This window comes from Pelobates fuscus, chromosome 4 (genome assembly GCF_036172605.1).
Source record: "Pelobates fuscus isolate aPelFus1 chromosome 4, aPelFus1.pri, whole genome shotgun sequence".
In the NCBI taxonomy this organism is placed as follows: domain Eukaryota; kingdom Metazoa; phylum Chordata; class Amphibia; order Anura; family Pelobatidae; genus Pelobates; species Pelobates fuscus.
This window is the reverse complement of record NC_086320.1, coordinates 56399514-56425514: the sequence shown is the minus strand read 5'-3', so window position 1 is coordinate 56425514 and position 26001 is coordinate 56399514. Positions and strand designations below refer to the sequence as shown.

Sequence of the window (26001 nt, the reverse complement as noted above, 5' to 3'; positions counted from 1 at the left end):
GGCAGCCATCTTGAGACCGCCATGCAGTCGGTGGCACTGCGGCGGATTCTGCAGTGAATAGATGAGTTTCTCCATTGGGGACCGGGATATCCCTCACAGGTCCAGAGGGGGGGGGGGGGGGGTTGTGGGGCTGCCCTACGAGTGTTGTTGAAAGCATGCCCCATGTCGGGAGATCGGCCGCCTCCCCCAGGCACCAGGCTGCATACCAAGCTAAGCCTCATAGCTGGACGCCAGGAAGACTTGATTTTACGGGTCAACTCAGGTACCTGCGTGTTCCTGCTCAGAGCCAGGCTGGATTATAGTTTGTGGGAAGTTGCCTCCCGAGCAGAATTGAGCAAAACAGGCTTGTATATAGCTGTATTGTGCCGGAGTCTTCACAGAACACGTCCAGCCATCTTGGTTGTCAGGCCCCACCCCCCAAGCCTTGCTATTTTAAAGGCGAATTTTACAATTTACATTTTCAATTCACTACAATTTTGTTTATTGAAGAAATTTAAAAAAAAAAAAAAATGATAGTGGCCAGAGCTTGTTTTTTTTTTTTTTGATTGTTGCAGATATATGGAATAATTGTATTCCCAAACTTTTTTTTTTCTTCACCTCATTTGTAATTGATACGGGTATTATTTTAGAATCAAGTTTTGCCATTGGAAAATTGCAGATAAAAGAACACTGATGATCTTTATCCATTCCAATCCTTCTCAAAGAGAAGGGTAAACACCAGACCACCAATCCATTGCTTCTCCTAGAGAAACATTAGCCGTATCCAGTACCATTATATTGTGTGCTTATTATGGTGCCTAATGTGAAGACCAAAGGTTAAAAAAAAAAAAGAGACTGCATCTACCACGTTAATCATGTGGTTTTAGTTCTCAGACTATCCCTTTAATTATTAGGTCAAAGCTGATGATTGCTGTAAGGATGGCATTTACAAGTACCTCCCACACACCGTCTCAAGCTTTTCATTCTGAGACACATGGATGAAGATTAGTAATGGGCTTTAATTAGACCATCATGTGACTGCAGAAGCTTAGGACATCAGTTTAACCGCCTTGTCAGGACACTGTGATCACTGAACTCTGCATGTGAGCAGTTCCTTGTATCATTAAGAAGCATCTCTATAGCATCGTCTTCTAAATTCCAGAATGTACGTCACTGAATATGCTAGGGCAAGTAACAACCATCAAAACGAAAATCTGGGTTTCCTCTTCTTTTATCATGTTTCTTAATTTCTAAAGCAAATGCTGAAGTTTTGTTTTATTTACCCAGAATTTGACTATTTCCACCTACATGAGTCTGCAAAAATACTAAAGTCTTCTTGCGGTGTTTTCTAATGGAAACTCCGGGGAACGGTCTGTGACGCCGATGTATTTTTTCCAGGTGGAAAATATTAAGACTCCAGCAGCATCCCTGTTGCACACAGATCCTTGGAGTCTAAAAAGACCCCATAAAACTGGTAACGACTAACATTGGCATTGTGTATGTTTGTAAACTGCATTTCCTTTTGCAGTGCTCTGATAATAGAAAGCAATGTGATGGGGGAAAAAATTCAATATCTGTGAATCCTTTCTTTCCTTCTTTTACATACTGATAAGTAAATAACTATTTATGTATAATGATATACCAGTATATGATTTTTCTGTCATATTGATGGGCAGATCATGTCTTCAAATCTTGTACTACACAGCAGCAGACATCACTACAATAAAATACAACAATAAAAATAAAACGTTGTGGTATGAATGAACTTGTTCATTGCTATGGCCCCTAATATCGGGTGTGGTCCTGGGACATTTCCTAGCCTGTCCGAGATTAGTATGAGTAAAAATACCATGTGGCTGCTGTAACTAGACTTGGGCATTTGTTTTCAGATGAATGCAAATTTGTCCGAATTTCACGCAATTCGTGAATTTGTTCAAAACATAAACAAACTATTTTTAATTTGCATGAATGACCAGAAACTGGTGGGTGGCGATGACCTGACGATGTGGCGTAATCACGCATCGGGAGGTGGTGTCTGCAATTGCAATTATCTTTTTGAAGTGGCTCAACAAAGAGATATTATACACAGAGGTGTATAACGAAGGAAGATATCAAATTCTGACATGTAGGGTAGACTCCCTAGTATATACTTTTGTTAGTCTTGTTTTGTTACCAACAAAGTATTTAAAAAAGGTGATGGATAAAATCGAAAAAGTTAAAATGGAAATTTTGGGCATTACAGGGAATTTTAACTGTGTCCCGGACATGGCACTAGATAAAAAGACCAAAGAAAAAAGCAATCTAACATACTGGGAAATATCATGAAAGGAAACTATTTGTTGGATATATGGCGAGTTTATCGTACAACAGGAAGTTAATTTACACATCTGGCCAGAGTACATCACTCTCTATCTAGAATTGACCTGGTCCTGGGAGAGAATAGTTTGGTAGAACAAACCCCAAAACTCACCATAAAAGAGAACCAATGGGCGGACCATAGTTATAATCAATTTGTTTTAAACAATATTAAAAAAAATATAAACCCATTGGCACTTGGCGTCTGGATGATCGTATCCTATCAAGAGTGGAAAGTCAAGAACATAATAAAAATGTAATAGAATTATACTTTAATGATAATTAATACTGAAGGAATGTCCCACTCATGATTTGGTGCGCTTTTTTAAAACTGTAGTAAGATTGATTAAACTTAAAAGTAGAATAAATAAAGAAAAAGGTGCTTCCAGGGAGGAGCTATGTATATAGAATATTACAAATTATCCCAAAAAATAAATATTTAACGAAACAAAAAAAAAAAAAAATTAGTGAATTAAAAGCAAATATTAATGCAATAGAAACTGAAAGAATCAACAAAAATTTGGAAAAAAATAAAGTGAACTATTATCATGATGTCATTGTACAGCGTTATGGAATTTTGCTGGCGCTATATAAGTAATAAAATAATAATGATAACCATAAAATTGTAGCGGTACTTACCTTATCCGGGGGCCGGACGCGGTCCTCTCTTCAAGCCGCGCGCGGTCCTGCGGCTGCACGAGCCGCGCGCGGCTCGTCCGACTGTTCAGACAGGAAGGCGGGCAGTGACCGCGAGAAGCGGTCACGTGTCCCGCCTGCAGCTAAGAGCGCGCCGCGAATCTCGGGCGCGCTCTTAAAGAGACAGTGGGAGCCTAAATTGCAAAAAGGCTCCCATTGGCTCCTGTCATGCCAATCACCCCATACACTTACCTGTTGGGGGAGTGGAAGTGACAGGAGCCAATCACATTAGTTTAAAGGCTACTTATACTTACCCTTTTCCCTTAGTTCGTTGCCCTATCGTGGTTTCTGCTACAGTTCCCTTTAGTGCTTGTTGTGTTCAGTTGTGTTTCTCCGTATTTGACCTTGGCTTTGTATTCTGACTTCGTTTTCGCTTTATCCTATTCTGTACTGTTTGCCGGCTTGCTGATTCCTGTGTACCAGTCCCCGGCTAGTTTTCGTTTACGCTGTCTCTTTGTGCCCTTGACCTCGGATCGTTCCTGACTCTGTTTTATCCTATTACGTCGAGTCCGGCCACTCTAAGGTCCGGTAGACGTATCTCTCCTCTGTACTGTCTTCTGTTAGGCTGGATCCTGCGTGTAGGGGTATATACTCGTTACATTACGATAGGGCCATGGACCCCGCAGATTTAGCTCAACAGATGGCGACCCATGAGGCTAGATTTGTAGAGCAGGATCACCGTATGGATCAAATAGCTCAGGCTCTCCAGACGCTCTTAGCTAGAACCATTCCAGCAACCGCACCTAATCCTCCTGCACCCCTGCTTCCTGAAGCATCGACTATGCCTAACGCTACAGCACATTTAACGCCTCCTCCTAGGTATGGAGGGGATTCTAAGACATGCAGAGGGTTCATTAACCAAATAGAGTTTCATTTTGAAATGTATCCACGTTCATTTCCCACAGAGAGGTCTAAAGTTGGGTTCTTTATGCACCAACTTACCGACAAAGCACTTGAATGGGCAAACCCTATTTGGGAGGCTAATGGACCTATGGTGCATAACTTTCACAGTTTCCTAACAGCTTTTCGCAGAACTTTTGATACTATGAAAAGGTCTAAGAATGCCGCTAGAGCATTAATGAGGGTTAAACAGGGTTCTAGGTCTGTGGCTGATTACGCTATACAGTTTCGTACCCTTGCCTCACAGGTCGATTGGACCAATAATGGGTTAACTACGGCCTTCATGGAAGGTTTATCAGACTCTATATTGGATGAGGTAGCAGCTAAGGAGCTTCCTATTGCCTTAGAGGACCTTATTGACTACCTCATCGATATAGATAATAGGATTCGTGACAGGCTCTATACTAAGAACAGGAATAGACGTTTTGTTACACCTATTCAACCCAGAGTTAATATACCGGAGAGTGTTAAAGTATCTGAAGAGGAACCTATGCAATTAGGGGTTGCCAAACTCTCAGATACTGAGAAATTACATAGGAGAAGGGAGGGACTCTGCCTATATTGTGGTAAGAGAGACCATATGGTAAAGGAGTGTCCTCTGCTCCCGGAAAACTCTCGCACCTAAGACCTTATAGGGGACTGGCCTTGGGTGTGATTTCTAAGTCTCCTACATTGCCTCCTAACCGACTGCTTCTCCCTGTTTCTTTACATATGGGAGAGAGTTGTATAGTTGAAAACATAGACGCCCTGGTTGATTCTGGGGCAGCCGAGAACTTTATAGACTCTGGTTTTGTAAAGAGAAACAATATTCCCATCAGAGAGAAGGAGATACCCTTGGCCGTTGAGGCCATAGATGGTAGACCATTGATATCTCCTGTTGTTACTCACGAGACTGCACCGCTACACATGTACACAGGGGTTCTACACTATGAAACCATTCGGTTCCAGGTCATCACCTCTCCCTCTTCACAGTTGGTGTTAGGGTATCCATGGTTACGTGCCCACAATCCCATTTTTGACTGGGAGACAGGGCAGATAAAATCATGGAGTGAAGCCTGCCATGAGTCATGTACTATTGAAGTCACGCCTGTGAATTCTATTAACGTTCCTACTGTTCCTCCTTTATCTACGACAATACCCTCTCAGTATTTAACTTTAAAGACTGTCTTTGATAAAAGAGAGGCTGACAAATTACCGCCTCACAGACCCTACGATTGTGCTATTGATTTGTTGCCTGGTACTATACCTCCTAAGGGCAGGGTGTACCCCCTATCGGTTCAAGAAAACCGTGTCATGGAGGAGTACATTAAAGAGTCATTAGACAAGGGATTTATTAGAAGATCCTCTTCTCCGGCTGGAGCGGGGTTCTTCTTTGTATCAAAGAAAGAAGGTGATTTAAGACCTTGCATTGATTATAGAGGTCTTAACAAGATCACCATCAAAAATGCTTACCCTATACCTCTAATAACAGAATTGTTTGACAGGCTCAAACATGCTATGGTATTCACCAAATTAGATCTTAGAGGAGCATACAATTTGATACGTATTAAAAAGGACCACGAATGGAAGACAGCCTTTAACACTCGGTCAGGTCATTATGAGTATACCGTCATGCCATTTGGGCTTTGCAATGCCCCAGCAGTGTTCCAAGAATTTATTAATGATGTCTTAAGGGACTTTATTCACTCATTTGTTATTGTGTACTTGGATGACATTTTAATATATTCTACTGACATTCACGCTCATCACAGACATGTTACAACAGTTCTGAAGACCCTTCTTGCTAATGGTCTTTATTGCAAATTAGAAAAATGTCTATTCGACCAGTCCGAGGTCCAGTTTTTAGGGTATTTGATTTCCGCCGAGGGTTTTCGGATGGATCCCCAGAAGCTCGCTGCAGTCATAGAATGGCCTCTGCCGCAAGGTCTGAAAGCCATCCAGCGTTTTCTGGGTTTCTCTAATTATTATAGACGTTTTATCAAAGGTTTTTCGTCTATAGTAGCGCCTATTACTCGTATGACTAAAAAGGATGGCAATACACGTGTCTGGTCTACTGAGGCACTTCAGGCTTTTGACTTTCTTAAAACTACGTTCGCCTCTGCCCCTATTTTACAGCATCCTGTCCCCTCATTGCCATATATACTTGAGGTTGATGCTTCCGATATAGGGGTAGGTGCTGTCTTATCCCAAAGAGAGTCTCCTGACAAGCCATTGCATCCTTGTGGCTTCTTTTCTAAACAAATGTCCAAGGCAGAGAGGAATTATGATGTGGGTAATCGCGAACTCCTTGCTATCATTTTAGCACTCAAAGAATGGAGACATTTGCTAGAAGGAACTAAGGATCCTATTCTCATATTTACAGATCATAAGAACCTATCCTACCTTAGCGAAGCTAAAAGATTGTCTTCAAGGCAGGCTAGGTGGTCACTGTTCTTGTCTCATTTTAATTATATAATCACCTATAGGCCAGGTGACCGGAACACCAAAGCGGACGCTCTGTCCAGACAATTCGAGACTATTGACAAACAGGAGATTGATGTCACTCCTGTCATTCCCCCAGACAGGATAATAGCAACTACTATATTGTCTATTTCCTCGTCCCTCTTGCAGGCCATACAAGCGAAACAAGGCATGGCACCCAGCGAGAGGCCTAATGATAAATTGTTCGTTGACATTCCCGAGAGACGGGATATTCTGTCACTTTATCACGATACTAAGACTGCTGGACATCCTGGTATTTCCAAAACAGTGTCAGCCGTTTCTCGGTATTTCTGGTGGGATACCTTACGTAAGGATGTTACTGACTATATAAGTGCTTGTACTACTTGTGCATGTATGAAAACCTCTCGTAGAGTTCCTTGTGGGCTGTTGCATCCATTGCCCGTTCCCGAGAGACCTTGGTCTAATCTATCAATGGATTTTATTGTTGAATTACCCCCTTCGAATGGTAACACAGTCATCCTAATGATAGTAGATCGGTTTTCCAAAATGGCTCACTTTGTGTCTCTTCGCAAGTTGCCCACTTCCAAGGAATTGGCTCTTATCTTCGCTAGAGAAGTGTTTCGATTACATGGTATTCCCTTATCTATTGTATCCGATAGGGGTAGCCAATTTATTTCCAGGTTCTGGAAAGCCTTTTGTTCGGAGATGGGTATTTCCCTCTCATTTTCTTCCGCTTACCATCCCCAGTCTAATGGAGCTGCTGAACGTGCCAACCAGTCTCTTGAGCAGTACCTCCGTTGTTTTGTGTCTCACCATCAGGACAATTGGTCTGACCTGCTTCCTTGGGCTGAATTTGCTCGGAATAATGCCACTCATGATTCTTCCGGCAAAAGCCCTTTTTACGTTGTCTATGGCCAGCATCCCGTTGTTCTTCCGGCTGCATTCTCCTCTCAGGGCATGCCAGTTCTGGATGAGCATTTGGCTGGTTTGCGTAATACTTGGGAGCAGGTTCAGCGTTCTTTGGTGGACTCTGCTGCCCGCCAGAAGGCTCAGGCTGACAAGCATCGCAGAGCGGCTCCTTCCTATGTTGTGGGGGACAGGGTTTTGCTTTCCACACGGAATATTCGCCTACGGGTGCCTTCTATGAAATTGGCTCCCCGCTTCATTGGTCCTTATCGCATTATACATAAGGTTAATCCCGTTTCTTATGCCTTGGGTCTGCCTAAGAATCTGCGTATACCCAATGTATTTCACACCTCTTTGTTGAAGCCTTACGTACGCAACCGCTATACCCGGCATACTCCCCCTCCCCCTCCTGTCTCTGTGGAGGGTCATGAGGAGTTCGAAGTATCTGCTGTTATTGACTCTCGTTTTCTTAGGGGTCGGCTTCAGTACTTGGTGCATTGGAAGGGTTATGGGCCTGAGGAGCGCAGTTGGATTTCTGCGGATGCTGTTCATGCTCCCCGCCTTGTACGTTCTTTCCATTCGCGTTTTCCTGCCAGGCCTGGTCCTGCCCGCCCGGAGGGCGTGTCCTCAGGGGGGGGTACTGTAGCGGTACTTACCTTATCCGGGGGCCGGACGCGGTCCTCTCCAAGCCGCGCGCGGTCCTGCGGCTGCACGAGCCGCGCGCGGCTCGTCCGACTGTTCAGACAGGAAGGCGGGCATTGACCGCGAGAAGCGGTCACGTGTCCCGCCTGCAGCTAAGAGCGCGCCGCGAATCTCGGGCGCGCTCTTAAAGAGACAGTGGGAGCCTAAATTGCAAAAAGGCTCCCATTGGCTCCTGTCATGCCAATCACCCCATACACTTACCTGTTGGGGGAGTGGAAGTGACAGGAGCCAATCACATTAGTTTGAAGGCTACTTATACTTACCCTTTTCCCTTAGTTCGTTGCCCTATCGTGGTTTCTGCTACAGTTCCCTTTAGTGCTTGTTGTGTTCAGTTGTGTTTCTCCGTATTTGACCTTGGCTTTGTATTCTGACTTCGTTTTCGCTTTATCCTATTCTGTACTGTTTGCCGGCTTGCTGATTCCTGTGTACCAGTCCCCGGCTAGTTTTCGTTTACGCTGTCTCTTTGTGCCCTTGACCTATTACGTCGAGTCCGGCCACTCTAAGGTCCGGTAGACGTATCTCTCCTCTGTACTGTCTTCTGTTAGGCTGGATCCTGCGTGTAGGGGTATATACTCGTTACAAAAATAACGAAATGGTTAACAAAGAAGCTGAGAAGGAAGGTAGAGAACAACAGAATAACCTGTATTAAAAAGATCAGACAAAGTATAGGACTCCAGAAAGCATAGCTAAAATCTTTCAAATCTATTACGAAGAGTTATATAATATACCGAAGCAACCTGAGGGACAGCAAATATCTAATTACTTAAAGGATATAGAACTACCTAGAATATCACAAGAACAAAATAAAAGCATAAATGCTCCTCTAACTAAACTGGAATTTAAACAGGCTATTGAAAAACTAGTACATTTTAAGGTTCCAGGACCAGACGGTCTGAATAATATATATTGATTAATATATTGGACTGGAGAGAGCGATCTGGGAATTCCCTTCTGACCCTGTCACTGGATGCAGAGGGGGCCTATGACAGGGTCGGATGGGGATATATGTTTGGGGTGTTGGAATCCTTGGGTTTCTGTGGATGCATGAAATCAGCAATTAAGACAATATACCAAAACCCAATAGCTAGAGTGGTGGGAGTAGTTTTATGCTCTGAATGTTGCCCTCTATCTGTCATTTTCACCATTATTCTCTAAAAGAGGAGATATTGTGCAAGTCTCGTACTTTGGATTCTGTACAATTTAAAGACCAATCGGTTCTTATCCTATAGGAACATTCACTGTCCACCTTATTGGCCATAAGATCTTTAAAAAAGTATTTACCGATTTGGTCCACTTGGTTGGACCACTTTACATCCACTTTCTAACTATACCATCACATTCCTTACTTTAACTGTTTTGTTAAGTGATTTCCCAAGTGACAGCCCATAACACTCATAACGCTATTGTAGTTTTGAATATCTACGCACACCAATGATCACTTACAATTTCCCAGATAATGCACAGATCTTAATGAAGTTGGACTTGGACCATACTCTCCTATATATACACGCATGATTTTGTTTTTAATTTTTACTAAGCTACGTAAAATCACCTCTTCGCAAACAAATATTGGGATTCGTTTCCACCATATGGTCATATTGTGTTAAGCCACCCACTACTTCACAGTACCCCAATATCGGTGGGTCCTACACTAATTCCAATGTGGGAGACAGATTTAATAGTGCTAGTGCTAAATTAAATCAAGGGTATTTTGCAAAGATATGGAAAAACATCTTCATGTACAAATGTTCATGTGCACCAACTGACTGATTATTCTGACACAATCACTCTGAATATTGCTGCAAACATAGGATATGTGAGTAATCTATTACTTAATGTACTTACTGTAGATTGGATTATGTTTCCTAATGGGTTACCACATAGTTCATCTGAGATCCACATACCAAATGTTGCAATTCTAAAAATGTGCAACCTTTCATCTCTAACAAAGTTTTAAGATTCCTTTCTTATTTTAGTAAAAAAAAAAAAAAATGCCATATAACAATTTTGGGATTTTCAGATTTAAAGGGACACTATAGTCACCTGAACAACTTTAGCTTAATGAAGCAGTTTTGGTGTATAGAACATGCTCCTGCAGCCTCACTGTTCAATCCTCTGCCATTTAGGAGTAAAATCCCTTTGTTTATGAACCCTAGTCACACCTCCCTGCATGTGACTTGCACAGCCTTCCATAAACACTTCCTGTAAAGAGAGCCCTATTTAGGCTTTCTTTATTGCAAGTTCTGTTTAATTAAGATTTTCTTATCCCCTGCTATGTTAATAGCTATCTAGACCCTGCAAGAGCCTCCTATATGTGTTTTAAAGTTCAATTTAGAGAGAGAGATACAATTATTTAAGGTAAATTACATCTGTTTGAAAGTGATACCAGTTTTTTTTCATGCAGGCTCTGTCAATCATAGCCAGGGGAGGTGTGGCTAGGGCTGCATAAACAGAAACAACGTGATTTAACTCCTAAATGACAGTGAATTGAGCAGTGAAATTGCAGGGGAATGATCTATACACTAAAACTGCTTTATTTAGCTAAAGTAATTTAGGTGACTATAGTGTTCCTTTAAAGGGATACTGTAGTCATCAGAACAACTAAAGCTTAAAGGGCCACGCCACACCAGAAAACCACTTCTAATTTAACCCCAGTTTATAAAAGTGCTTTTTTAAAATCATAATTTCTCATTTTTATTTTATTCATAATAAATTATATTTCATATATGAATAGTTCATGAAAAATTGAAGCCTGTTTCTTCTGAATAAAATGATATATAATAAGTGTGGGTGCACTTAATATGAAAGAGGTGAATTACGGTTGGAAAGACATATAGCGCAAATTCCAGTTTTTGTTTACGTTTTGTTTTGATCAGAACGTGTACTATTGACTCCGTCCTGAAGGGGTAAGGATGCAGTTATTATGATCTGCAGCCTTTTCAAGCTCTTTTAAGATATACCTTCATTGGATATATGCATAAAAAAGTCAATGCATATATTCATTTGGGTATACCTACTAAACAGTGATTTTCTTGTTTATTGCCCATTTGGGCAATGGAGTGTTCCTTTAATGCAGTGGTTCTGGTGTTTGCCAGTCCCTGCAGGTTCTTTAAGAGAAGAGTCAGTGTTTGAATAACTGCCACTAGAGGTGTCCCTAGGCAGTGATATACACTGCCACTAAAGGTGCTTCCTGTGTCAGTGCTGCATGGAGATGCTGAACGTTCATTGTAGAGTTGTAATTCTGTTAAATCTATAGATACTCAGAGACAGCCAGGTATATGTTAATCACTGAATTAAAGATGGCATCTGATGTATGCCTGGGACACTCGGGAGGGTATCTGATGTATGCCTGGGACACTCGGGAGGGTATCTGATGTATGCCTGGGACACTCGGGATGGCATCTGATGTATGCCTGGGACACTCGGGAGGGTATCTGATGTATGCCTGGGACACTCGGGAGGGTATCTGATGTATGCCTGGGACACTTGGGAGGGTATCTGATGTATGCCTGGGACACTTGGGAGGGTATCTGATGTATGCCTGGGACACTCGGGAGGGTATCTGATGTATGCCTGGGACACTCGGGAGGGTATCTGATGTATGCCTGGGACACTCGGGAGGGTATCTGATGTATGCCTGGGACACTCGGGAGGGTATCTGATGTATGCCTGGGACACTCGGGATGGCATCTGATGTATGCCTGGGACACTCGGGAGGGTATCTGATGTATGCCTGGGACACTCGGGAGGGTATCTGATGTATGCCTGGGACACTTGGGAGGGTATCTGATGTATGCCTGGGACACTTGGGAGGGTATCTGATGTATGCCTGGGACACTCGGGAGGGTATCTGATGTATGCCTGGGACACTCGGGAGGGTATCTGATGTATGCCTGGGACACTCGGGAGGGTATCTGATGTATGCCTGGGACACTCTGGAGGGTAAATGGCAGTCTGTTCTACAGTCAGAATTTGTCAAAATTCCTCAATGTATGAATATGGATATACAGGCATACATAACAGCTTGATAGAATATACCTCCACTATGTACTTTATTTTAGCATCCTCCCCTATCTCAGCTGGCCCTTATTTCAAGTAAGGTAATTCTGTGATTTTGGTTTGGCCTCAAGGTAACTAGCCTTCATCTTGGTTTGCTCGCTAATGAAAAGGGGATTTTACATAGTATTTTTGTACAACCTTTGAACCACCCCTGCCTTTCTTCCATTAATGTTATACTAGCAGTGTAGATTTTTATCAGGGAGAGCTGGGCATGTCCGGTATTGGTTGTATAACTGCATGTTCATCCTGCTGGCAATCTCGTAGTCATGTTACATACATGATGTTATGTGCATTCATTTCTGCCATGTCCTTTCTATCATGCGCAATGTTACTCATGCCAAGACAGTATAAACTCTGACTGGCAGCTAATCTCCTTGTCAACATTGTGATGTAATTCCAGTAAAATACAAGTTTAGCAGGCTAAGATTGCCACAAGGCATATGTATGTATATGTGTTTGTAGTATCAGTTGGTTAATTACACGTAGCTAAGATACTGTCATCACTGTACTGACCAGGTGCAGGAATGTAAGAACTGGAATTACGCGTCCCTCTCCTTTGTATCAGATGAGCCACGTGGTTAGACCGGATGGATGAGTTTAGACTCTATTCATTAAATAGGTTAAGGGTATGTGTGGGTGTAGTTAATTGTGGGAGGAGCTACAGTGCTATATAAGGAATGTACTCTATGTATTCAGTACTCAGACTTTGCTGTATTTTGGTGACGCTAGTCCCTCTGAGTCCCGATCGGTGATCCAATAAAGAATCTCTTCCTTCCTGAAGAAACCTGTGTCCATCTCTCTGTGCTTGGCTTCCGTCAGTTTCTCCGGTATCATTTGGTGCATTGGCCGGGAAGCTCATCGTTCAACGGTAGCTGAGAGGCAGAGGCGTGAGACGGTCTATCTTTGCCCACGTTCTCTACGGCTGCACCCCTGAACTTCTGCGTGGACCTCCCTTCGTCTCGGCGCCACTGGTCTGTTGTCCAGGAGATCATCGGCCTCTACGTAAGAAGTGCTGGGGTGTCCCCGTCGATGAGTGTGAACTCAGGTTCAGGAACGAGGAGGTAAGACAACTGCTGTTTTAGACGGCAGGACCCGCTAGGGGTATACCGATTGTGCGGTAGGCCCAAAGGGGTTTTTGAATCTGTGTATCTGCCCCCTCTGTCGGAGGGAAGGAGCGAAGGCGCACCGCTCGATCGAACGCTCTTTAGTCAGACCGTTTGATTTGGTTAGTCAGGCGGGGTTCTGGTGTAAATAGCCCTAGCCGGACACCGGTGTCTTGTCTAGACTAGCGTTCTAGGGTGTATATTACGTTCGCTAGGTCGGAGGGACCGGGAGACTAAGCGGCGCCTGTGTAAATTCGGTTCGCTAGTTCTCATCCTATCTGGGCTAAGTGGGAAGGCGTGTAAATTTGGAACCCACTAGACTTTTGATAGTACGACTAAGAGGCGCCTGTGTAAATTCGGATCTCTAGCTCGTTGTATAGTGCGACTAAGAGGCGCCTGTGTAAATTCGGTTCTCTAGCTCGCTATGTATATGTGGTGATTGGGCAGTGTGGCTAACCAAAACGGGTGTATATAGTTTTAGGTAGTCCATTCAAGGTACTGGCCAATAGTTTAGTTGGGAATTGTAAATGTGTTAACGATTGTTTAGTAAAGTGTATATCTTGTTAGATAGCGCGAGCTCAGCCGTCTAGCGAGAGTGTTAATAGTGTGTTGCTGTATTATAGTGCACGGTACCATAACCCTGTATATTTACTGACATTGTATAATAAGTACTAATCATTGTCGTCCATTGCATGTTTTAACACCATAACCACTAATAATTGTATTGTGACCTTAACTTGTGCTTTGACCTATGCTAACCGTACTGTAACCGCTATTTGTAAAAGACGATGTTACTGGGTGTGTTATAGACGGGTAATTCGTATATAGAGAATTATAGCGTGGGTGACTGTGTAGTTACGCCAAAGGGCATAATATTGATTATATAGTGACTGGTGTAGCAGCTGTGTGTGTATGGGAATTCCCTGAGTGTTTATTGTTATTGTGTACGTTTCACTTGGTAACCGTACCACGTGGTGCTGTTGCCAGAGGAAACGGGTGTGACTGTTGAATAGTACGCGTGTATAGTAATCGTTGTCGACGACGTTCCACTGTTAAATATGGGTGCGTCGCAGTCAACGATTCCGGATCCCTTAGGATGTATGGTTAAGAATTTTAAAAAGGGATTTAAAATTTGTGATTTTGGGGTAAAGATGTCTCCTGTACGTTTGGTCACTTTGTGCACTAGGGAGTGGCCTACTTTGGTTGCGGCATGGCCGCCACGTGGCAGTTTGGATCCAACTCTGGTACAGCGCTTACACGTGGCTGTATCAGGTAGGCCTGAACTTTACGGCCAGTTTCCTTATATTGACTGTTGGAGACAGGCCGTAAATGACTCGCCAAAATGGCTCCAGACATGCCACGAGGAGCAGTGTCGCCTCATGGTAGCTAGGACTTGTTCGTCCACTAGGACTGGTGTTAGGCCCATTTTGGACACGCCCCCTGAGTCCGAGATTCCTTTGCCGCCCCCTTACTTTCCGTTAAGAAGAAGTGACGCAAACGCAGGAAGCCCTGCACCCCTCCCCTCATTACCCTCATCCACTTCCGCTTCCTCCTCCAGTGCAGGATCCACCCCCCCTCGTACTAAATCCCCCCTTCCGGAACCAGATAGACCAACCTCCATTAAAAATGAATATCCTGATTTGGCGCCACTTCAGACTTCCGGTCAAGCTTCATCTAGCTCGGCCCGAAGTGTTCTATTCACTACCTTTTCCCAAAACCAACCTCCCACATCCCCATGCCCTATCTCTCCCCGACCGGAACCCATGACTGACGCTTCCCTACGTAGCCCCATCCAAACCCGACAGTTGACTGGTGCCCAACAATTAAAGCACTATCAGATGCCTCTTCGCTTAAATCCCGGGTCAGCTTATATCGATGCCGCAGGTCAAATGGCACACGCTGACCCTGTCTTCGTATATGTCCCTTTCACCACTACCGACCTTTTAAACTGGAAGACCCATAATTCCTCGTATACTGAGAAACCACAAGCCATGACTGATCTGTTCACCTCAATAGTACAGACACATAATCTGACATGGGCTGATTGCCAGCAGTTATTAATGACTTTATTTAACAATGAGGAAAGGACAAGAATAAATCAAGCAGCCATTAAAGCATTAGAGGATAGAGCCCGTGCTTTGAACCAAGCTAACCCAGCAGCATGGGCCGCAACACATTATCCCAACACTGATCCCGATTGGAACGTAAATGGTGCTGATATGGTTCAACTCAGAGCCTATAGAGACGCTATAATTGCTGGCATGAAAGCCGGAGGAAAGAAAGCCATTAACATGTCGAAGACAGTTGAGGTGATCCAGAAAAGCGATGAAGCGCCCAGTGTCTTTTATGACCGATTATTGGAGGCGTACCGCTTGTACACCCCCTTTAATCCGGAAGACGCAGACAATTCCCGAATGGTTAACTCCGCCTTTGTCAGCCAAGCTTACGGAGATATTAAGCGCAAGCTACAAAAGTTAGAAGGGTTTGCAGGTATGTCAATCACCCAACTAATGGAGGTAGCTAATAAGGTTTATATGAATAGGGAAACAGAAAGCAAGAAAGAGGAGGAGCGCAAGATGCGTAAAAAGGCTGATATGCTAGCGGTAGCGATCGCAGGCGTAGATAAACGGGGCCCAGATAGAGGCAATAGTAGATGGAGTAGGGAGCCTTTGAGTAGGGATCAGTGTGCGTATTGCAAGGAAGAAGGGCATTGGAGGAACGAATGTCCGCAAAGAGAGCAGTACGAGAGGGTCCTACCCAGGGCAGGCTACGGAAACTTTAGAGGCAGAGCGAGAGGTAGAGGAGGCCCCGGAGGGAGTAATGGTTATAGAGGGAGTAATGGGAACAGAGGAAGTGTTAGGGAAGACAGATATATTCCAGCAGCGCAAAGGTCCCGCGATAGAGAAGGTAGGGACTTCGTAGGATTGGCTGACACGGTCATGGAGGACTATTGATACCGACCGGGCTCCATCCCCCTTGGTCGAGCGGAGCCTATGGTCGATGTATCAATAGGGGGGAAAAGGAGTGCGTTCATGATCGACACTGGTGCTGAACATTCAGTGGTGACTAATCTAGTTGCTCCTCCATCTGGAAGGACTATTACTGTGATAGGAGCAACTGGAAGAAGTGCTGAAAAACCGGTTCTTAAAAGTCGACTCTGTACATTGGGAGGCCACGTAGTAAAACACCAATTCCTTTATATGCCTGAATGTCCAGTCCAATTGCTGGGACGTGATATGCTATCCAAATTACAAGCGCAGATTACGTTCCTACCAGATGGAACAACATCTTTAAAGTTTAATGGACCTTCAGGTATTATGACTTTATCCGTACCAAAGGAAGAAGAGTGGCGACTTTATACAGTGTTGACTAGCCAAAACCCTAGGAGTGATGAGATATTATTTAACATACCAGGAGTTTGGGCAGAGAACAACCCACCAGGACTGGCCCGCAATATTCCACCTATAAAAATTGAACTTAAACATGGGGTTTATCCAGTGAGCCTGAGACAATATCACATCCCGCAGAAGGCTAAGAAGAACATACAATCCTACCTGGATAAGTTCATACGGTATGGTATCCTAAAATTCTGTACTTCCCCCTGGAACACCCCATTGCTGCCTGTTCAAAAGCCCGGCACAGATGAGTATCGACCTGTGCAGGACTTAAGAGCAGTCAATGATGCGGTTGTTAGTATACATCCAGTTGTACCCAATCCATATAACCTGCTTGCTTTAATTCCGGGCGGGGCTACTTACTTCACAGTTTTAGACCTCAAAGATGCCTTCTTTTGCCTCCGAATTGCCGCAGAAAGTCAATGTATTTTTGCTTTCCAATGGGAGAACGCTGTAACGGGCTCAAAACGCCAAATGACTTGGACAAGACTGCCCCAAGGGTTTAAAAATTCACCTACCCTATTTGGTTCAGCCCTAAGTCAAGATCTATTGGATTTCGAGTCCATCCCAGGAGAGTGTGTATTGTTACAATATGTAGATGACTTGTTGATAGCAGCAGTTACAAAAGAAATCTGTCAGCAAGCAACGCACGATCTACTACACATTCTCTGGAAGGCAGGATACAAGGTGTCTAGAAAGAAGGCTCAGTTGTGTTTGCCAACTGTCAAGTATCTGGGGTTCCATATCTCTGAAGGTCAAAGAATTATGGGGCCAGAGAGAAAAGAGGCTGTCTGCCAAATACCAATACCCAAGAATAGAAGACAAGTGCGAGAATTCTTGGGGGCAGCAGGCTTCTGTAGGATATGGATTCCCAGCTATGCGATACTGGCAAAACCTCTGTACGCAGCTATCAAAGGTACAGAGCACGACCCCTTCCTATGGACCCAAGAACAGCAAACGGCATTTGAAGATGTGAAGAAGGCTTTGATGAGTGCCCCAGCATTAGGTCTACCTGATCACACACGACCATTCTACCTGTATGTACACGAGCAAAGAAGAATGGCTGTGGGAGTATTGACACAGTACTTGGGATCATGGCAAAGACCTGTTGCCTACATGTCTAAACAATTGGATGCAGTGGCCAGCGGACTTCCACCTTGTCTAAGAGCCGTAGCTGCAGCCGCCCTGCTAGTAGCTGAAGCCGATAAACTCACTCTGGGTCAAGAACTTTATGTACGAGTCCCACATGCAGTACAGACGTTGTTGGATTACAAAGGAAATCATTGGTTTAGTAATAGCCGTATGACCAAGTATCAAGCAATGTTGTGTGAAAACCCAAGAGTGCATTTAGAGACTGTAAACACCTTAAATCCAGCTACCCTTTTGCCACAACCTACTGAAAGTCAACATGATTGTTTGGAAGTAATGGATGAAGTATTCTCAAGTAGACCAGATCTTCGTGATTTTCCCATCCAGAACCCCGATGTTCAATATTACACCGACGGCAGTAGTTATGTGAAAGAAGGGATCCGCTATGCAGGATATGCAGTGACAACAATAGACAAGGTGATAGAAGCTCGGCCACTGGCGAAAGGAACATCAGCACAAAAGGCAGAATTAATAGCACTAACACGAGCGTTACAATTGGCTGAAGGTTTAAGAGTAAATATCTATACGGACTCTAAGTATGCGTTTTTAACCACTCATGCCCACGGAGCTTTGTATAAAGAAAGAGGACTACTGAATTCAGAAGGCAAAGAAATCAAGTACGCAGCTGAAATCCTACAACTATTGGAAGCAGTGTGGGAGCCGAAAGAAGTCGGTATCATACATTGTCGAGCGCATCTGAGAGGAGATGGTGATGTAACCAAGGGAAATCGGATGGCAGATAGTGCAGCTAAGCGTGCTGCTGAATCAGGAAGACAGGAGTATGTAGGGCATATAGCTGCTCTTATACCAACTCCACTGTCCCAATGGACTCCAGTTTATACAGCTCAAGAAGAGGAGTGGTTAAAGACTGAACCGGGAAAGTATCTGGAGAACAAGTGGTATCAGCTAGAAGATGGAAGAATAGTTATACCAGCATCGCTAGCGGTAGAAATTGTCCAAAATTATCACAACGGGACACATTCTGGGAGAGACAGTACTGAAGAATCTCTTAGAAAACATTTCTACATACCAAGATTGTCCAACTTGACTCAGGCCATTGTACGCAGATGTGTAACGTGTGCTAAGAATAATGCAAGACAAGGACCAGTAAAGCCACCAGGAGTCCAGTTTATGGGGGGACTCCCCATGTCCGATCTACAAATAGACTTTACAGTGATGCCTAAATCGGGTGGACATCGTTACCTGCTGGTAATTGTGTGCACCTATTCAGGCTGGGTAGAAGCATGTCCTACTCGTACAGAGAAAGCAGGAGAAGTTGTGAGATTCCTGCTACGAGAAATAATACCCCGATATGGACTACCCTGTTCTATAGGATCGGACAATGGTCCAGCTTTTGTTCACCAGTGCCTACAACAACTGACTCATATGCTTGGTATAAAGTGGAGGCTTCATACTGCATATAGACCCCAGAGTTCTGGTAAGGTAGAGAGAATGAATAGAACTATTAAGAACCAGTTGGCTAAAATGTGTCAGGAAACCCAACTTAAGTGGAACGTTCTCTTACCTATAGCTCTATTGCGAATCCGCAGTACCCCTACCAGAAGGATGGGCCTCTCTCCTTTTGAAATTATGTATGGACGACCACCTCCCGTACTTGGTAACTTAAGGGGGGATTTGAGTCAGTTGGGAGAAGGAATTACTCGGCAGCAGGTTGTAGAGTTGGGTAAGACTATGGAGGAGGTACAGAAATGGGTACAAGATAGATTACCTGTGAATATTTATCCCCCTGTTCATAGTTATCATCCAGGAGATCAAGTGTGGATTAAAGAGTGGAATAATGTACCGTTAGGGCCCAAGTGGAGAGGTCCTTATGTTGTTCTCTTGTCTACCCCTACAGCAATAAAAGTAGCAGAAGTGACTCCGTGGATACATCACTCCAGGGTTAAACCAGCAGCAGTCGATTCTTGGCAAGTTACAGCAGATCCAGAGAATCCCTGCAAGATCCGGTTAAAACGTACTACTCAGTCGGAGTAACGAGGAATTATTGTGGATTACAAATTTTATTGTTACAGGTGTGAGTGAGAAGGCCATAATAAAGCCTGTCCGCTTACCATCACATAGTGTATAAGCCAGGAAAGTCTCGAAGGGACACCTGTGAAGATGAGCAGAACTCCATTCCCTGCAGCCCCTCACATCCTGGAAGCTGAGGCGCCATCGCACGGACGAAGACTGAGGATGACGGCGAAAGATGTGCTTTTGATAGTGTTTATTTATATGTGTTTTTATATTCAGGAAGGTAGAGGTACCGACACTCCTAGCTGTGAGGTATGCATTAAGACTACGAGAACAGGTAACCATATTTCCCAAACCCTAATTTGGCATTCACAATACGAGTGTAAAGGAGATGTATCGAGATGTAGATACTTAAATATAGATTATAGTGTGTGCCATTTAGGAGTAGGAGAACCTAAGTGCTTCAGTCCGGAGTATCAACCTCGTACAATTTGGTTGACTCTCAGGAATGGAGATCCTCAGGGGACCCTAATTAATAAAACGGTGTTAGAATCCGTACATTCTTCGGGTGTTCTGCTATTTGATGCGTGTAAAGCGATATCGAGTGGTAGAAAGCCGTGGAATGTATGTGGGGATCTTAGATGGGAGAGGACGTATGGGTCTAACGATAAATATATTTGTCCCAGTAGCAAAAATAAATATGTGAGTCCTAGATGCCCAAATAAAGACTATAACTTTTGTCCATATTGGTCTTGTGTGGGGTGGGCGACTTGGGGACAGACAGTAGACAAAGACATGATTGTTACTAAGTTGCCTACCAATCCATACTGTAAGTCTATGGAATGCAATCCAGTCCATATTCTTATAAATAACCCCGACAAGTTCTTAGATAAATATGGTAATTTATTTGTGTTTCAAATATACGGGACGGGTTTAGACCCTGGGACAATATTATTTATAGGGATAGAGACTGATACGGTATCCTCCCAGACTCATCAAGTATACCATTCCTTTTACGAAGAGATGAGTATAGATAATAAGATCCCCCATAATGCTAAAAACCTGTTCATTGATCTAGCTGAAAGTATTGCCGGTAGTCTTAATGTTACCAACTGCTATGTGTGTGGAGGTACTAACATGGGAGACCAATGGCCTTAGGAAGCAAAGGAGGTAATGTCCGGTTCTGAGGCAGTTCAACAATTAATATCTTCACAAGCCGATTATCAGATGAGTGTTAGAGGTAAATCTGAGTGGAGATTAAAGACCTCCATCATAGGTTATGTTTGCATAGCAAGGAAAGGAATAATGTATAATACTTCTGTAGGAGAATTAACTTGTCTAGGGCAAAAAGCTTATGATGATGATACAAAGAATACAACTTGGTGGTCGGCTTCAAATGTCTCAGAACCATCTAACCCGTTTGCTAGATACGCCAATTTAAAGGATGTGTGGTTTGATCTATCCATCACATCTACCTGGAGAGCCCCAGCAAATTTGTACTGGATCTGTGGTAAGAAAGCCTATTCGGAGCTGCCACAGGACTGGGAAGGGGCATGTGTGTTGGGTATGCTCAAACCATCCTTCTTCTTGTTACCGATTGAAACAGGTGAGACTTTAGGTGTTAAAGTGTATGATGTGAATCATAGGAAGAAAAGGGGACCCATAGAGATAGGTACCTGGGAAGATAACGAATGGCCTCCCCAGCGTATCATAGATTATTATGGGCCAGCCACGTGGGCTGAGGATGGTACCTTTGGTTATAGAACCCCTATTTATATGCTCAACCGTATTATAAGGTTACAGGCGGTGGTTGAGATTATCACTAATGAAACATCACAAGCGCTCAATCTTCTAGCGAAGCATAACACCAGGATGAGGACCGCAGTCTACCAAAATAGATTAGCCTTGGATTACCTTTTGGCAGTAGAGGGAGGTGTATGTGGGAAGTTTAACCTGAGCAATTGCTGTCTTCAAATAGATGACGAAGGGCAAGCAATAGCTGAGCTTACTAGCCATATGATTAAACTAGCGCATGTGCCTACTCAGGTATGGAAAGGGTATAATCCAAGTAGTTGGTTTGGTAGCTGGTATGAGTGGTTTGGAGGGCTTAAGGCAGTGGTAGGTGGAGTCCTACTAATTTTAATGTTGTGTCTACTCCTGCCGTGTCTTATACCCTTAGTAGTTAGGTCTGTGCAAAGCCTGATAGGAACTATAGCAGAGAGGAAGGCTGCTGCACAGATAATGGCCATATATAAGTATAAGGCTTTAGATCAGGGAGAAACTATGCAGGAAGATGAGTGTTGAAAAGATTCACATCATAAGATAAGTCTGGTTTGGTTCAAGGTAACTTGCGGTGTAAGCAAACCAAGGTTAAGTGATGCCTCAAGTAATTGTGAAATATCAGAGGCATCAAAGGGGGGAATGTGATGTAATTCCAGTAAAATACAAGTTTAGCAGGCTAAGATTGCCACAAGGCATATGTATGTATATGTGTTTGTAGTATCAGTTGGTTAATTACACGTAGCTAAGATACTGTCATCACTGTACTGACCAGGTGCAGGAATGTAAGAACTGGAATTACGCGTCCCTCTCCTTTGTATCAGATGAGCCACGTGGTTAGACCGGATGGATGAGTTTAGACTCTATTCATTAAATAGGTTAAGGGTATGTGTGGGTGTAGTTAATTGTGGGAGGAGCTACAGTGCTATATAAGGAATGTACTCTATGTATTCAGTACTCAGACTTTGCTGTATTTTGGTGACGCTAGTCCCTCTGAGTCCCGATCGGTGATCCAATAAAGAATCTCTTCCTTCCTGAAGAAACCTGTGTCCATCTCTCTGTGCTTGGCTTCCGTCAGTTTCTCCGGTATCAACATAGTTTTGTGTTTTGTTTAAGTTGTGGCCACATTGCTGAGCTTATTAGGGGCACTTACACAAAATGCATACTTCACGGCTGCAATGATACACACACACACACACTCCCCCTCCATCCCCCATAAGGAGAGAGAGAGAGATTGTGCCAAATGTCCGATATATCTTAGTTGCACTTTGTCAGGCCATGCAGCACAGTAACCAATGCATTGTAGTTCAGGGGCCTGATGACTATGATGTAGTTGTTTCAAACAGTGGGAATGCATTGAAATGGAATAGGGACTTTATTTAGGGTACAGACCCACATGTTAAAAGGGCTTTGCAACAACATAACGACTACAACTCACTTTAGTGGTTCTCCTGCATGAATCCCCTGGAGACACCTCTTACTTACATATCAAACTGTTTTTAAAAATGGTTTGACATAACTACACCCCCTCTAAGCTCCATTGATAATGTGGAATTAACACTTCTGCATTATTAATCAATTTTGTTCCACCTGGTCGACTACGATTGGCTAAGAGTACTGGGCTAATACAACTCCACCAGTCTAAGCCAATTAATGCTACCCACGTTGGGAAAAATTTACACCGCTAGTGCGGCGGTATTAATTCTACATTCTCAATGCAGCCTTAGTGGGGGCAGTCACTGGGCACTCAGATTAGCCTCATTTTTTATCAAGGTGTACTTACAAGGTTTGACAGTGATGACAGTGCATTCGCCCTCAAGGCAACAAGCTCTTTTATTCGTAATAGATTATATTTCCTACCTGTTCTATGTTAAATTTTGTATATATTGTGTATTAATATAGTTCTTGTATTTTATTGTACCCTAATGTAACAATGCAATGTTTTGTGAACCCTGGACATACTTGAAAACGAGAGAAATCTCGATGTATCCTTCCTGGTAAAATATTTTATAAATAAAATAAAATAAAGCACCAACAAATTCCGTAGTGCTTATGGTTCTTAGAACACCCCTCTAGGAGCCACTTACCTAGAATGTAGTCCTAGTAACCAGATGCAAAAAAATGTGTGTTTAAGAAAAAATTACAAAAACAGTATCTAGACTATTTTTATTTATTTTTTTTAATTTATTTGCATTAACCTCCAAAAATAAATATAAATAATATTAATGCACTACTATGGGAAAAAAAATAATTCTAATCCGGTTCAGTACATTGCATGTGCTAGAATGCATATCAATAAAATACAAAAATCAAATTGCAGAATTCAGGCTAGAATAGCCAGTCTGTGTCTAAAACTGTGTTGGGATTCTATTCATCTGCTTTGATCTAAATTTTGCAATTTACAGTTCAGTTCACTACAATTCGGGTTGTGCAATAAACTCCTAGGCGTATTTGCTAAACTCCTAATCCTAGCAAATTTCAACTCAAACGGAAAAATGTAGGCTAAAATATTAGATCTGAAAAAAATTCTCCAACTCAGCTATAGTCAAAGCTTGTGTAGTTTAGTCTAACGTTTGACACTGATTTTTCACATTGATACAATTCAGACTTTAGCGGATAAACCCCATCAAATAACTGAACCAATATATAAAGCGAGTGGGGTGAAAATACTGAAGTGTACTAAGGTCCTCTCCATTGCATTGTCTGTGTAATGGATTTTTGCTGTATCTCAATGGTATTAATTAAACAGAACTCTGGGACAATGTTCTAATTGTAGCACAGTCTCCATAGAAACCAAAGGAATGCCCCTGCTGATTGTTCCTCTTTTAGAACTTTGCCCAGAACCAGTAAATAAACTCCCCCAGTGTATTATTCCCCTTTAAACACATGCCATCTGTTCCTGCAAGATTCAGCCTGGAAGGAGTTAGCTACAAAGAATGAGCTGATATTTTGATCCTCACTCCAGCAGGGGCCAGCCCACTGCCTTATAATTGAAACAGCTTGGATTGATACGTTTACTGTGCTCTGTGCCATGGGTGATCATATCATAATGGAGCTTTTTACAAATGCCACTGTTCCTGTTTATAATCTGTCTTTCATAGCTGTTAACATGTGACAGTGACACGGTCACTCCCCCCTCCTGTGTTCTGCAGTAGTTTGTTCCTGTGATGTAGACTGTAAGCTTGTACTTCCTTGTAGGAGCCGGTGTGACAGTGGGAGGAGGAGAGGCTGGGGAGCACACTGACATGGGGAATGCACAGAAAAAGCCGTCTCCTAAGAGAAGCAATCAGAGGGACAGTGACGGCCAGATCCCCAAACAGAGCAAGGAAAGCGCCCAGAATGGAGTGAAGAAAGATCTCGGCAACGGCCAGACAGCCAGGAATCTAAGCAGAGAGAATGGAAACCAGGAAGGAGCCTCTGAGAAGGCGAACGGACACCAGGATCCAAATCAGAATACAAAGCAACCATCTCAGCCCGTGGCTCCAGCAGCTAGGCTAAAAGGAGAAGGGAATCAGCTCTTTAAGAACGGCCAGTTTGGAGAGGCTGCCATCAAATACACCGAGGCTATTGATCTTCTCACTGAAGCCGGTAAATAATCTGTTTTATATTGTCTATAGTACAGCTGTGTTTGTGAATGGCCAGCGTGTGTTATGCTGGTAAAGCCCATACCAGTCACAATAATACAGAATGGGAGCCATGTGATTCCTGGCATTGTGCTTGTCGTATCACATTTGGCAATATGGAACATTAGTCATTGCTGGTTTTTCTCTTTTCCTCTTCCCTCTAGCCTTCGTGTGATTAAGCAAGCATGGCTTGCACACAAGATACTGCAGTGCTCAATGTGCTGCAGTGCTGCCTCAGTCTGTATGTGGTACTGACTGGCTATTCTAATACATGTCTCTAACCTTGCAGGATCAGAGAATGCAGAGGAGCTGGGTGTCTTATATTCCAACAGGGCAGCATGTCAGCTGAAAGAAGGGAACTGCAGACAGTGTATTGAAGATTGCAACAGGTATAATTCTAATCATTTTCTGTCCACTGTAACAGGTTACTGGTGTGTGTGTGTGACTGAGAACCACAACTACTGTAAAAGTAAACAAGGTCTTGCTGTAAGGTTAAAGGTCGATGCATGTGTCTGAAGATAGCCATTCGGGTATTAAATGCAGTGTCCAGCTAATAGACTGTATTCTCAATCTAGAAAAAAGTGTAGTCCCTAACCTTTGAACTCCAGATACTTGTCACCTACAGGGAGACAGAGCTTTTTTAGTTCAAATGCTTATGGGAAACAGAAGTTGGCTATCCCTGATCTCTGAGGCTTCCTGTGTTTCAGTTGATTAGCCGGGCAAGCTGCTGTCCAAAGTGTAACATAGGAAGACAGACTGTCATCCTGAGTGTATAAGAGAACTTTCGGCTTCTTTGAAGGCTTCTTATCCATTGAATGGACCATAAACCCTTTCATGACATATTGGGCAAATCCCATTATAGAATTACTTCCTGGATTGTCATGTGACATTAAAAGGCTAATGGAAATTTGTCATGTGTTGGTAAAGAAGTGAGCTACA

General features: G+C 43.3%; 1 protein-coding gene across 1 annotated transcript in view; it reads left to right on the top strand.

The window, feature by feature from the left end:
* Positions 1-26001, top strand: part of SPAG1 (sperm associated antigen 1) — a 99849-nt gene that overhangs the window by 42016 nt on the left and 31832 nt on the right. Inside the window, exons 11-12 of the mRNA XM_063451204.1 lie at positions 24638-25027; positions 25352-25451. Coding sequence (XP_063307274.1) covers positions 24638-25027; positions 25352-25451 — 490 coding nt within the window. The remainder of the gene's footprint in view (positions 1-24637; positions 25028-25351; positions 25452-26001) is intronic.